The sequence below is a fragment of the Pan paniscus genome, chromosome 1 (assembly GCF_029289425.2).
Source record: "Pan paniscus chromosome 1, NHGRI_mPanPan1-v2.0_pri, whole genome shotgun sequence".
Classification (NCBI taxonomy): domain Eukaryota; kingdom Metazoa; phylum Chordata; class Mammalia; order Primates; family Hominidae; genus Pan; species Pan paniscus.
Window position 1 is genome coordinate 221,877,170 of NC_073249.2, and position 14,207 is coordinate 221,891,376.

At 55.4% G+C, this 14,207-nt stretch overlaps 1 protein-coding gene across 3 annotated transcripts in view; it reads left to right on the forward strand.

Moving 5' to 3' along the window:
- ACOT7 (acyl-CoA thioesterase 7) overlaps nucleotides 1–14,207 on the forward strand; it is a 125,734-nt gene that overhangs the window by 43,049 nt on the left and 68,478 nt on the right. For all 3 annotated transcript variants that reach the window (XM_034954197.4, XM_003822153.6, XM_003822154.5), the window contains exons 3-4: nucleotides 7,594–7,750; nucleotides 13,599–13,690. In XM_034954197.4, coding sequence (XP_034810088.1) covers nucleotides 7,594–7,750; nucleotides 13,599–13,690 — 249 coding nt within the window. The remainder of the gene's footprint in view (nucleotides 1–7,593; nucleotides 7,751–13,598; nucleotides 13,691–14,207) is intronic.

Below are 14,207 nucleotides of genomic sequence, written 5' to 3' on the forward strand. Positions count from 1 at the left end.
GAAATTCTAGGCTTAGGAGGGGGTCTCTGAGTTCCAGGCAGCCCCAGGGCGTGGGGGTGAGAACAGTCCCAGTGCCTAGAAGGGCTTTGCTGGGGCCCTAGGTGGGGCAGGGGACCCCCGCATCCACACTCCCCTGGTGGTGCCTTCCAGTCTGTGGCTGGAAGTCCCAAGGTTCTGTCTCTGGCTGGGGCCTCTTGGCCAGCCCATCTGGATGCCTACTTGGCCTGCTTGGCCTTGATGTGCAGAAAAACGACACTCCTGTCCTTGCCCCAGGCTTGCTTCTCCCAGCCTCCCTCCCCTCAGTAAATGGTCTCTGCAGCCCCCCCGGTGCTCAGGCTCAAAGCCTGGAGCCTCTGTCGGCCTCTCTCCCTCCCACACTCATGAGGCTCTGGGAGCAGATCCCACTGCTCTACCTTCCAGGAAGTCCAGATCTGAGCACAACCCCCAGGCCCACCCCCACTTTGGGTCCAATGGTGCTGCTCTCCCGATCACCCGATCACCTGATCACTGCAGCACCCTCCTGGCAGGTCACCCTGCTGGTCCCTGCTGCCTGGTTTGTTCTCCAGCAGTAGCCAGGGAGATGTGGAGTCAGGGCACAGTACTGCCTGCTCAGAGCCCTCCAGATCTCCTGTTTCGCCCAGAGCCAAAGGCACGTCCGCACGAGTCCCTGTCTCTGCCTAGCGCGGCTCGGGGACCTCACCTCCTACGTCTCTTTCTCAACTCTCCCTCTGGCCACATTGGCTTTTCTGCTGCTTCTCGGACTTGCTGGGTGCATTCCTGCCTTGGGCCTTTGCACTGGCTTTCCCCAGATATCCACAGGGCCCTGCCCTCTCCTCTTCTAGGCTCTACATAAAAATGTTGGAATCCCAGCACTTTGGGAAGCTAAGATGGACAGGTCACTTGAGCTCAGGAGTTTGAGGCCAGCCTGGGCAACATGATGAAACTTTGTCTCTACAAAAACTACAAAAATTAGCCAGGCGTGGTGGCCTGTGCCTGTAGTCTCAGCTTCTTGGGAGGCTGAGGCAGCAGGATCACCTGAGCCCAGGAAGGTTGAGGCTGCAGTGAGTTGAGATCACATCACTGCTCTCCAGCCTGGATGACAGAGTGAGACCCTGTTTCTACAAAAACAAAACACAGCGTCCAGCCATGCCCCTGATGGCCTGGCTGCCTCTCTGCTTCCAGCTGCTGCTCCACTCCTGACCTGCTGTGCTTGTACAGAGTGGTAGCCCCACGAGGGCAGGCAGGACTTCTGCCCTTGGTTTCTCCAGACTGAGCATAGAGCGTGCTTAGGCATCATCTGATGAATGCTGGGAACTCGGGCCTGGCACCGTCAACCGTCATGGAGAGCGTCTACCGAGTAAGCGCTTACGATGAGCCCGCGGCCACGCTGGGGCTCACCCTTCCTCTCCCTGTGTAGTCTTCCCAGCCACCTGCTGAGACAGGCACTGTTCTTAACCCTGTTTTACAAGTGGGGAAACTGAGGCCTAGAACAGTTAGGTGGCTTTCCAGACAGCTGCATCCTCAGAGCTGCCGTCAGCCAGGAGACGGCTGGGGCTGGGCATGGTGATGAGACCGCACCCTCTCTGGGCCCTCACTGGATGCTGGGCATGGTCCACGCACTTGACGTTTGTCAGTTGCCTTATCCCCGCATGTCAGAGAGAGACAGCTATCCCTGCCTCTCCTGGGCGTTTCCTAAGCACCGAGTTCTTCCCATTCGTTATCCCCTCAAATCTCTGCAGCAGCCTGTTGGGACCATTTATTATCTGTGTTTACAGAGACTGAGACATGGAGAGGTTGTGTCGCTGCACAAGGTCACAGAGTTAGTAAGCAGTAGAGCTAGGATTTGAACCCAGGGCCCAGAGCTGTTCTTTTAGGCTCTGCCTCTGCAGCTGCTGTCCTGGCTGGAAGCCCTGTGGCCATGAGGAACCCAGTGCCTGTGGTTTGCTGGGACGCCTGTGCCTCACGGGCCGTGTGATGCCGATTGCTTTTGAGAGCATGGCAGAGGGCACTTCCCGGCAGGTGCTGATCAGGAGCTCATGTCTCTGTCCCAGGGCAGGGTGGGGCTTTTCCTGCTCCTGCAGTCCTGGAAGCAGGAGGTGTGGGGCTCATCCGAGGCACTGGCTGCTGGGAGATCTTCCCATGGAACGCAAATACTTGTCCGTCCATGTATTGAAGTTTTAGATCACACTGGCCTTCAGGGACTCCCTGGGCCTGGTCCAGAGCCCTGCCAGCTCCTGGGAAGCAGCCGCCCACCAGCAAATCAGAGCCGTCCTGGGTCCCGGCTCCTGCCATCTGTACCCATCAGACACACAGAGCCACCTCTGCAGCCTCCCAGGCTGCCAGATAGTAAAACGAAATCCTCCCACAGGGTCTCCTGATAGTGAAATGGGACCGTGGCAAGACTCCTGTGTGGATGCCTGGGAGACATTACTTTTCTTCTTCTTTTCTTTTCTTTTCTTTTTTTTTTTTTTGAGACAGAGTCTTGCTCTGTCGCCCAGGCTGGGGTGCAATGGTGCGGTCTCACCTCACTGCAACCTCTGCCTCCTGGGTTCAAGTGATTCTCCTGCCTCAGCCTCCCGAGTAGCTGTGACTACAGGCATGTGCCACCACACCCGGCTAATTTTTGTATTTTTAGTAGAGACAGGGTTTCACTCTGTTGGCCACGCTGGCCTCGAACTCCTGACCTTGTGATCCACCTGCCTCGGCCTCCTAAAGTGCTGGGATTACAGGCGTGAGCCACTGCGCCCGGCCCTACTTTTTTCTTTAGTATGTTAAGCTGGGAGAGAACCAAGCTCAAGGGTCATCAGTGGCCTTCTGCCCTATGAAGGACAGGCTTGAAGCCATCACCAGGTGTCCCCGTGGCACTGTGGGGAAGGCTACTGGATGGTTCTGTGTGAGGGGTGTCCCGAGGGACAGCACAGAGAGGTGCCTCAAGTCACTCTTTGAGTGAACCTGCTTTTGTGCCTCCTCTGAGCGACCCTTGGACCTGCCCCTCACATCCTGGCCTGCAAGGCCTGGCAGCCTGCCTCTTTGGACCTTTGTCCGTGTCTCCCACCGCGTCCCTGTGTTCTGGTGGCTCCCCACCACCTCCCCCCTCCTGCTGCTCTTTCCTCTCCCTGTGGTACCAACGCTCCCCCTACCTCCTCCTGCCTAACACCTGGTCTTTTAGGCCTCAGCTCAGATGCCTCTCATCTGAAGTCACACCCCGCCTTAACATCGTTGGGCTGTCTTGAGAGCACGTGATGCCATGTGGCGTGGCCCCATTTACTTCTCGTCCGTCCCCCCCAGCCAGAACCCAGGCTTCTGTGACCCACACCCCTCTGTACACCCAGCACTGAGAGGCCCCACAGATGCTGCCAGAAACCAGCTGCAGAGCAGGGAGGTGGAAGGCGTCTGCCCCGGAAAAGCACGCGCCCATAGGTCTGTTTGATCTGTGTCAGCATAGCATACCGTAATGTACTTAATCACCCTCAAACAACACACACTTGGCTTCATTCCACTTTTAGGTCTTGCAGACAGTGCTTGGCTCCTTCCAAGATGGGCATTGCCCTGCCCAGAGGCGGTGCCTAATTCTTGCCTGGCTCTGTGCAACCCTGCCCTAACAGCCTTTGGCCAATGGGTGGCGCCATAGCCACATACATTGACTTAGGGGTAAAAGAGACAGTTCCAGGCATCGCTTTACTGTGACCTGTTGTGAGTAGGGCAGGGTTTGCTGGGGGACAAGCCCGTGCAAACCAGAATGGGGAAGCATCGGGCCACCCTCGCCAGCTCTAGAACTTTTCTTGCCCAGCCCCAGATGCAGTCACAGAGTCCCTGCGCCTGTGTGCAGGAGAGTCACCTGGGAAAGGGCTCAGACAGAGGCTCCCAGCCTACCTCCAAAGAAGCAGGTGCTGGGTTTGGGGTGGGCCCCGGAGCTTGCATGTTAACCCCACCTCGGTGAGTCCTCGTGTAGGTGGGTGAGCTGCATGTCGGTGCTTTGGGGGCGGCAGGCGGTAGGTGGGAGAGCACAGACGCACACACCAGGGCTTGAAGTGACTGCCACATACTCTGTGTGCTCTGGGACGCTTGCCTAATGTGGCACCCCTTGTCGGGGTGCTGTGAAGATCACCTGGGCCAGTGATGTCGGAGCTGGCCCAGGCCCCTCCCTCACCTGCTCCCTGCCCGCCCTGGGAAGCCTGAGGGCTCCTCAGTGTCATGCTGTCAATGTCCTAAGGAAGTGATTGTTGCAGTAGAAAGTCATGGCAGTCCTCTGGGAAATGGAGACTCACATTCCCCATGGCTCAAACACAAGGTCATCTTTTGTGTCGTTTATTCAGCAAAGATGAGAAATAAGTCAATTCTGAGTGTTGGTCAGGATGCCGTGAGGTGGCAAAGGCCAGGCCAGACACTGCTGTCCCGAGAAACACTTAGGACCATATATAAAAGTATTTGTCCTTGGGCCCAGAAAATAATCCCAAATGCAGAAAACGGTTTAAGTGAAAGGGTGCCCATCACAGCATTGTTTATAATGAGAATCAATTGGGGGTGCCCTACATCTCTAACAGAAGAATGTTCAATTCCACCTGGCTAGCAATTGAAAGTAATTTTCTAAAAAAAAGTTAGGTGTGGTTGCATGTGCCTGTAGTCGCAGCTACTCAGGAGGCTGAGGCTGGAGGATCGCTTGAGCCCAGGAGGAGTTTGAGGCTGCAGTGAGCATGATTGTGCCTGTGAATAGCCATTGCATTCCTGCCTGGGCAACACAGCGAGGTCCTGTCTCTATAAATGATAATAATTTTACATTGGAGTGCTATGAAAAGGAAGTCACTGGAAAGGATAAGGAAGTCTTTCAGACACAGCCACCGTCTGAGTGTTCGTGTCTCTCATGTGTTGAAATTCTCACCCCCAGGGTGATGGTATTAGGGGGTGGGGCCTTTGGGAGGTGACAAGGGCATGGGGGTGGAGCTTCATGAATGGGATCAATGTCTTCATGAAAGGGGCCCCAGGGAGCTCATTTGCCCCGGCCACCACGTGAGGACACACGAGAAGCACTATCTGTGAACCAGGAAGCCAGCCCTTACCAGGCATGGAATCTGCCCGTCCCTGATCTTGGAATGACCCAAGTCCCTGGAGACTTCCCTGCTCCAGGACTGTGAGAAATAAATTTCTGTTGTGTCTAAGCTGCCCAGGCTATGGCATTTTGTTCTGGCAGCCCAACAAACTAAGACCCAAAGCTAGAGAGGATGATCCCCAGGGTAGATGAAGAGAGAAAAGCAGGGTGCAGCGCCACCTGTCCATGTCCACCATCTGGGAGCCCCACCATGTGGCTGTAGATGCGGAGTCCGATTTGACACATGGGACCCAGCTGCCAAGGGGTCCTGTGTGACAGGGAACGAGGTGGCCAGAGGTAGACCCAGCACCATAGGCTTTTTTGTTCCTTTTACATTTTGAATCATGAGAATGTGTCGCCTATTTGAAGGATAAATAACATTGAAAAAAATTTTTTTTTTTTGAGATGGAGTCTCGCTGTGTCGCCCAGGCTGGAGCACAGTGGTGTGATCTTGGCTCACTGCAAGCTCCGCCTCCCGGGTTTACGCCATTCTAGTGCCTCAGCCTCCCGAGTAACTGGGACTATAGGCGCCCACCACCACACCCGGCTAATTTTTTGTATTTTTAGTAGAGACGGGGTTTCACCATGTTAGCCAGGATGGTCTCGATCTCCTGACCTTGTGATCCACCCGCCTTGGCCTCCCAAAGTGCTGGGATTACAGGCGTGCGCCACCGCGCCCGGCCACTTTTAAATTTTTAAAAAGAATAGTTGGGCCGGGCACGGTGGCTCACGCCTGTAATCCCAGCACTTTGGGAGGATGAGGCAGGTGGATCATCTGAAGTCAAGAGTTTGAGGCCAACATGGTAAAACCCCGTCTTTACTAAAAATACACAAATTAGCCAGGCGTGGTGGTGCACATCTGTAATCCCAGCTACTCAGGAGGCTGAGGCAGGAGAATTGCCTGAATCCTGGAGGCGGAGGTTGCAGTGAACCGAGAGTGCACCACTGCATTCCAGTCTGGGCAACAGAGCGAGACTCCATCTCAAAAAAAAAAGAATAGTGATTGCAAAGAGCCATGTCACAACACGGGCAGATTATTTTTCCCATACTGAATGAAAAAGAATCAAGGTGAGAGTGTATTTAGTGTTTTGTTGTTGTTGTTGTTTTTGAGATGGAGTCTTGCTCTGTCACCCAGGCTGGAGTGCAGTGGCGCAATCTCAGCTCACTGCAACCTCCCCATCCCGAGTTCAACCGATTCTCATTCCTCAGCCTCCTGAGTAGCTGGGATTACAGATGTGCACCACCACGCCCGGGTAACTTTTGTATTTTTAGTAGAGATGGAGTTTCACCATGTTGGCCAGGCTGGTCTCAAACTCCTGGCCTCATGTGATCCGCCCACCTCGGCCTCCCAAAGTTCTGAAATTATAGTCATGAGCCACCGCGCCCGGCCTAAAGAAGAATAGTGATTGCAAAGAATGTGTCACAACACAGGCAGATTATTTTTCCTACGTTGAATGAAAAAGAATCAGAAGGTGAGGGTGTATATTTAGTTTTTGCACAGCTATATTAGACTAAAACTGTGAAATGAGCCAGGCAGACGAACAAGTGAGACAACAAAACCCACCCCGATTCTTGGGAAAAAAGCCTGGAAAGACAGATCCCAAAATAGTAACCATGGTTATCTTTGAATGGGAGGAGTGACGTTCCCCTTCTTTCTACTTTTCTATATTTCCCAAATTTTCCATAATGAGTATGTATGCATTTGTTCACTTTATATTATGCAAATAATGCATGCCTGTTGTGAGAAAATCAGAAGAAAGGAAGAAGCAGCTGGTGATCCCATCACCTGGGGAATCGCCTGCAGCAGTTGCTTTGGGCTGGACTCTGCAGGGCTCCTCTACATCCCTGTGCTTTTGTGTTTAGGAATGCACGGTGCTAGGCCGGGCGCGGTGGCTCACGCCTGTAATCCCAGCACTTTGGGAGGCCGAGGCTGGCGGATCACGAGGTCAGGAAATTGAGACCATTCTGGCTAACATGGAGAAACCCTGTCTCTACTAAAAATACAAAAAAATTAGCCGGGCATGGTGGCGGGCGCCTGTAGTCCCAGCTACTCGGGAGGCTGAGGCAGGAGAATGGCGTGAATCTGGGAGGCGGTGCTTGCAGTGAGGGGAGATCGCACCACTGCACTCCAGCCTGGGCGACAGAGCGAGACTCCATCTCAAAAACAAAAAACAAAACAAAACAAAAAAAACAAAAAATTAGCTGGGCGTGGTGGCTGTAGTCCCAGCTACTCGGGAGGCTGAGGCAGGAGAATGGCATGAACCCGGGAGGCAGAGCTTGCAGTGAGCCGAGATCTTGCCACTGCACTCCAGCCTGGGTGACAGAGTGAGACTCCATCTCAAAAAAAAAAAAAAAAACCACGGTGCCAATAAATGGCGATACATTGGTTGCTTTCACAGTGGGGAATGAAAGCAAAGGCAAAGACAGTTTCCAGGGGGCATGTCCCGGGTGGGGCTCTCGGGGCTGGGCTGGCTGACCTGGGCTGACCACTGCCTCTGTCTCCACAGGAGCGCTGTGTGGCCGCCCTGGCTCGTGTCGAGCGCACCGACTTCCTGTCTCCCATGTGCATCGGTGAGGTGGCGCATGTCAGCGCGGAGATCACCTACACCTCCAAGCACTCTGTGGAGGTGCAGGTCAACGTGATGTCCGAAAACATCCTCACAGGTACTTCTGGGAGCGACAGTGTTGACTGGAGCAGTAAGGGCCGTGGCTACACAGCTGCTTCCCTCCTGAGGGCAGAGGACGCTCCAGGGCCTGGCCCCTTTTCCACCAATGAGACCTCTCTCACCTCCCACCATGGCCCTGGGAGCAGCTATGTCCATTGCCCTGATTTTGCAGACAGGAAAGGGGCACAGAGGGGTTAAGAAACGAGTTCAGTTACCCAGAGCAGGACTCAACCCTGCTGTCTGGGTCTGGCCTGAGCACATCACCGCTGCCTGTCCTGCTGCCCGTGGCCAGCTCATCCATGGCAGGGGCTGGGCGCGGGCTGTGAGGCCGGTACGCACCATCCACCCCTCTGCAGGTCTCCCTGCCCTGCTTGCCCTCCTCAAGCATAGGGAGGTGTTGGCTCCGGGGACACTGCCCGCTCCTGGGAGCCCCAGAAACCAGGCTCAGATGGAAGCTCACTGGGTGAACCTTTGCCTCTGCTTTCATCTGAATATTCTCCTCCTTGGCCATAGTAACCATGGAAACCCCCTTCCCCTTCCCACTGGGCGCTGCAGGAGGGGGCGGCTCCAGTGTTCACCAGCTCACGCTTCTTTTTATACCCAGGCTGGGGACGGGAGGTGAGGGGGAAGGTGGGCCTCTTCCCCTGCCCCTGGTCCTCTCCCTGCCACCTCCCAGGTCACCAGTCCTCCCATGCAGAGAGGCTGGGCCGGTTTCCTCCTCTTCCCCATGCCTGTTCCTCAGCAGTGGCTGCCCCGTGGAGTGCCAGCTCACAGCCATTTAAGGCGCTTGAGTCCTCTTCCTCATGACGGGCCGGTAGCAAGCACAATTATGCATCTAGAACATTCTGAGGACCTCAGCAGGGTTGATTAGAATGGCTGTGTCAGCCCAGCTCCGGCAGGTGGGCAGATGGAGCTGAGCAAGGGCCTGGGGTGGAAGGTGGTCTGCGTTCCCATTGCCTGCTGCTCCCTCAGCAGGCACCTTTGACATCAGAGGGACCCTGGATGCTGGTCTCAGGATGTGGCCCAGGAAGGGGTGTATGGGCACCTCCCACAACAGGAGCAGCGCCCACGACTCGGGAGAGGCTCAGGGCTGGGTGGGTTCCCCACTTTAGGGGCCTTGGGGGTTCCCTGCCATCTCCTGTGAGGTCGCAGTTCTTCTCCGACTGTGCTGGGGGTGGAGCCTTGGCCCCTTCCTGGAGAGGAGGGGGGGCCTGCCGCGCTCTCCTGCTTCCTAGGACCTTCCTGCTTGTGAGGGCCCAGTCAGCAGTGCCCTTTGTCATTGCAGGAGTTGGTGGCTTCAAAAATGCCAGGAAGGGATCTGCTTTGCAGATTTTCTGCCATGAAAGCCCCCTTTGTGGTCCATCAGAGGCCACAGCCTCAGAGGAAGCCCTGAAGAGCAGGTTTCTTTTTTTTTTTTTTTTTTTGAGATGGTGTCTCACTCTGTTGCCCAGTCTGGAGTGCAGTGGTGTGATCTTGGCTCACCGCAACCTCTGCCTCCCAGGTTCGAGCTATTCTCCTGCCTCCCAGGTTCAAGCTATTCTCCTGCTTCAGCCTCCTGAGTAGCTGGGATTACAGGCATGAGCCACCATACCTGGCTAATTTTTGTATTTTTAGTAGAGACAGGGTTTCACCATGATGGCCAGGGTGGTCTGAAACTCCTGACCTCAGGTGATCCAGCTGCCTCAGCCTCCCAAAGTGCTGGGATTACAGGCATGAGCCATCGAGCCCAGCCGAGCAGTTTGGGATGATGGGGAGAGAGGCAGGGAGACAGAAAGGCGTTCTCAGGCTTTCAGCATGGCTGGGACCCGCTGTCCTCACAGCAGAGAGTGATGCAGGCCAAAGGTCAGGTGTACTGAGCTTGAGGAACTCCCTAGATCATGAACTTCCCTTTCCTGGCCGCTTCTGCTGGCCCATAATAGATATGGAAGCGATAGTGGATGAGCAGATGAATGAATGAATAAGTGAATGAGCAGAGGCGACCAGGAAGAACTGGGCATCAGTGCTGAGACATGCTGGCTGATGGGGTTTTGATGAGGACGACACGATCTGACATATTCGTGAGGATCCCTTGCTCTTTAGGGGCTGAGAGGGGGAGAGGCTCCTGTGCAGAGCCAAGGCAGGCGCGAGCATGAGAGAGCAGCCCCCACCAGCTCACCCAGGTGCTGGGAGCTTCTCGGCCTCCCAGCTGTGTCCTGGCCACCACAGCCCTCGGCCTTCTCCTCCTCCTCCGAAGGATGGGCTCAGAGAGGGACAGAGATGCCCACCCCTCCTCCCTGGGGACATCAGGGCTGGCATTGCCCTGTCGTGCGTGTGAGGCTTGGAGAAGGCAGGATATGCTTGCCAGCACATGAAGGCTTTTCCCAGTGGGGCTGGGCGGTGCCCCAGGTTCTTCCTCCCAGCTTCAGCCTTTTCCCTGTAGCAGGGGCTGGGCAGGGAGGCCTCGGAGCCCCAAGGCTGTGGCTTTTCTCCATATCTTGGTCAGGCCCCAGAGCCCGCTGTTGTCTCACTCTGTGACTGCGAGTCTCATCTCCCCCTCTGTCTCGCTCATCTCGTCTGTGCTTCTGCTTCTCTGCCATCTCTCTCTGCAGTCTCTATTGTTCTCTTGAGGCCCTTCTCTGTCTCTGCCCATGTGTCCCCTGGAAATTGAACTCATGAAGGCCCCAACACCAAGAACAGCGCCTGGCACACTGTGGGCACACGGGGAGCACTGGCTGAATGGGTGGTGACCTCTGAAAGATAGGGGTATTGCAGGTGGGGGCAGAGGATGCACGCGGGGACCCTGGCCCGGAGCAGGCTGAGTCATAAGCTGTGTGCGTGACATCTGTGTGCTGTCTCCACCCCAGGAGACAGGGGTCCCCTGTTCTGTGTGTCCCCTTTACCTGGGCTGTGCTGCCTGTCACAAGGCCGCTGAGCGAGCACAGGCCCAGGCAGACGACCCACAAACCTTGCCTTTGAGGCAGCTCATTTATCTCCAGCAACTGTCAAAATATTAAGCTAACTGGGATGTGATTGCTGTGAATTGCTCCAGAAAAATAGCTGGGAGCTCTTAAGATTTTAAGAGATTTTTTTTTTTTTTTTTTTTTTTTTTTTGAGACCGAGTCTTGCTCTGTCGTGCAGGCTAGAGTGCAGTGGCGCGATCTCGGCTCACTACAACCTCCGCCTCTCAGGTTCAAGTGATTCTCCTGCCTCAGCCTCCCAAGTAGCTGGGATTACAGGCACGTGTCACCATGACTGGCTAATTTTTTTATTTTTAGTAGAGACCTGTTAGCCAGGATGGTCTCGATTCTGAACTCGTGATCCGCCTGCCTCGGCCTGCCAAAGTGCTGGGATTACAGGCGTAAGCCACCACAGCTGGCCGAGAGATAATTTTCTAATACTGCCGTTGTCTTTTGATGGTTTCATTAAATGATGGAGAAAATACAATTAGCATGTTTGCCTCATTTGCTCCATGGTGTTCATTTAGGTCCAGAGGGCCACTCGAGTTGTCATGGAAACCGGCTTGTCAGGCTGGCTCTAGCTGAATCCAACAGGAAATCTTTATTCCCAAAAGCAGGTTGTCAGATTCACTCTCAGTCAAAGTGCGGTGGAAATATTTTCCCATATTATTTGCCTGTGGTTCCCAAGCACTGGGAGCCCCACGTTCTCAAGGTGTGTTCGGTACGGGGAGGAGGGGCAGGCACAGGCCTTTTCTTAATGGGCCCCCTGGGGCTTGATTTGGAGCCTGGGGCTGTGTTTATTGAGGAGGAAAAGCGCTTTGCCTTGGGAAGGCAGGTTCAGGTAACTGGTGGGAAGTGAGCTCCTCTGGGGGTTTTGGGCAGGGCCCTGGGGCTGCTCCTGTCTCCCTTTCCTCCGTTACTTCCTGCAGTTTGCTCTTCTGCTTTATAGTGAGGATCTTCCACATTGAAGAAGCCACTTGTATTTATTTTTTTAAGACAGGGCCTTGCTCTGTCGCCCAGGCTGGAGTGCAGTGGTGCAATCTAGGTTCACTGTAATCTCTGCCTTCCGGGCTCAAGCGATCCTCCTATCTCAGCCTTTGGGACCACAGGTGTGCACTGCCATGCCCAGCTAATTTTTTTTTTTTTTTTTTGAGACAGAGTTTTGCTCTTGTTGCCCAGCCTAGAGTGCAATGGCGCCATCTCGGCTCACCGCAACCTCTGCCTCCTGGGTTCAAGCTATTCTCCTCCCTCAGCCTCCCGAGTAGCTGGGATTACAGGCACCACCACGCCCAGCTAATTTTTGTATTTTTAGTAGAGACAGGGTTTCTCCATGTTGGTCAGGCTGGTCTCAAACTCCCAACCTCAGGTGATCCACCTGCCTCGGCCTCCCAAAGTGCTGGGATTACAGGCGTGAGCCACCGTGCCCAGCCAACCCAGCTAATTTTTTGTATTTTTGGTAGAGACGGGGTTTCGCCATGTTGCCCAGGCTGGTCTGGAACTCCTGAGCTCAAGTGATCCACCCACCTCAGCCTCCCAGAGTGCTGGGATTACAGGTGTGAGCCACCGTGCCTGACAAAGCCACTTTTTAAAGGCATCCTTGCAGATACTTCTCTGAAATGACTGGGACATGGGAGTATGGCACCAAGTTGCTGTGTGACCCTGGGTAAACCCCTAGACGTCTCTGGGCCTCAGGCTCCTTCTGTACAAGTGAGGGGTGTACACCAGGGATCTCTAGGCTCCTTTAGCCCCAGCAGGCCACGAGCCTCTGTTTCTCAGCACGGACAGCCCTCCCTGTCCTGCAGCCCCACTTGGCTCTGTGGGTGGGCTCAGTGCCCCAAGGAGTCAGCAGCCTATAGCCCGTCTCTTGGCACCTGGAAGCTTCTGGTGGAGCTTTGGATGGGCTGGCAGCACACCCGAGTGTCTGGTGTGAAGGAAAGGAAGTTCCTGGGGTGGCAAAAATGGAGCTTGATGAGCTGGCTCCGCTGCTCTGTGCTTTGGGCTGTGGGTGCCCTGGCCGTCCCCCCTGCCCCTCCCCTGGGCTGCTCTGCCTGGGCACAGCCTCTACATCCTCCTGAGCCTCTGCAGCCTGCACGTCTGTATGGGCCAAGTGTCTTTCTGGGCTTCTCCGTTTGGTGGGAGTTCTTGGCAGTGCTTAGACAGGTGGATGGGATCTGCAGAAGACGTTGCTTGTCTGAGCATCAGGACGTCAAGTTCCCCCGCAAGGCACTTTTGATTTTGACGTTCGATGTCAGCAGCGATCAGTTGGTGGAGACTTGAGCCAGCAGGTGAAGCGGGCTCAGCCTCGTGTCCCCGGGCAGAACGAAGGGCGTCTGCCTGCAGCCAATCAGTCCTTCCCCTCTGTCTGGGAGGCTCGTTGGGAGCCTCTGATGTGTTTTCATAATCAAGCTCCCTTTCTGTCAAAACACCAGGAAGAGGAGGTTGCCTGCAGTCGGTGCCCTCCAGGGTGATCCCTGTTGGGTGTTGTGGCTGACCAGCTCCGGACCATCCAGGCTTAAACCACGTGGTCTGAAGTCTTTTCAGCAGCCCCTGGAAAGGGAGAGCTGCCCCAGAGTGGGTGCGTTGGGAGGGGCTGGGGTCCTGAGCTCAAGCCAGTTTTGGGGGGGCATGCCTTGTGATGGGGGTGGGCCCCACGCAGCCTCTCTCCATGGGCTCTGGGGTCTCTTGTTCTGTTTGTCCACACTCACATGATGGCAGCACTCCCCGGCCAGGATGCTGAAAAGGCCTTGGGGGCTTGGGGGCTTGGGGGTTGGGGGCCAGAGAGGTGGTGCACAGTGTGGTGTGTTTCAGGTACTGGGACCAGGCGCTGGAGCAGCACCTGCCACGTGCCTGGCCGCTCACATTCCCACCCCGTCTCCCGGGCGTCACTTAATGTGATTTTCTTCTCTTAAGGTGCCAAAAAGCTGACCAATAAGGCCACCCTGTGGTATGTGCCCCTGTCGCTGAAGAACGTGGACAAGGTCCTCGAGGTGCCTCCTGTTGTGGTAAGGTGCCCTTTCTACTTCTCTCTTGGGGGCAGATGGCAGAGATCAGGTCACCTCACCTGATGTTGGGAGGCTCGTTCAGCTAAGGGTCCCAATGGAGCAACAGGCCAGAGCTAGGGCACAGGGGGCCAGGTCCGCCAGCAGGCAGTGTCCCCTCTGGGCTGGGCAGGGCATCCCTGGCTCCACAGGAGTTTCTGTCCTGCCTCCGAGGAAACACAGGTGGGAAGGAGACATGTCTGTGTGGGATCTTCTAATGTATGTTTAATTCATGCTGGGAATGTGAGCTCAAGCTGGCCCAGAACCCGTGGACATAAACATCCCTCCAACCTAGGGACCTTTTTGTCACACTCCCTAACCAGAGAAAAGACGGTGACAGGATCGTGATAGTGACATGTCCTTTCGGGAGCCAGGACCACCAGGCTGCCCGGGCCAGGCCGGCTGCTCCCCCGTGGCCCCTGCAAGCTGGTTCTGATCTCTGCTTCTGACGCACTGGCTGTGGAGACAGCTGTCATATGAG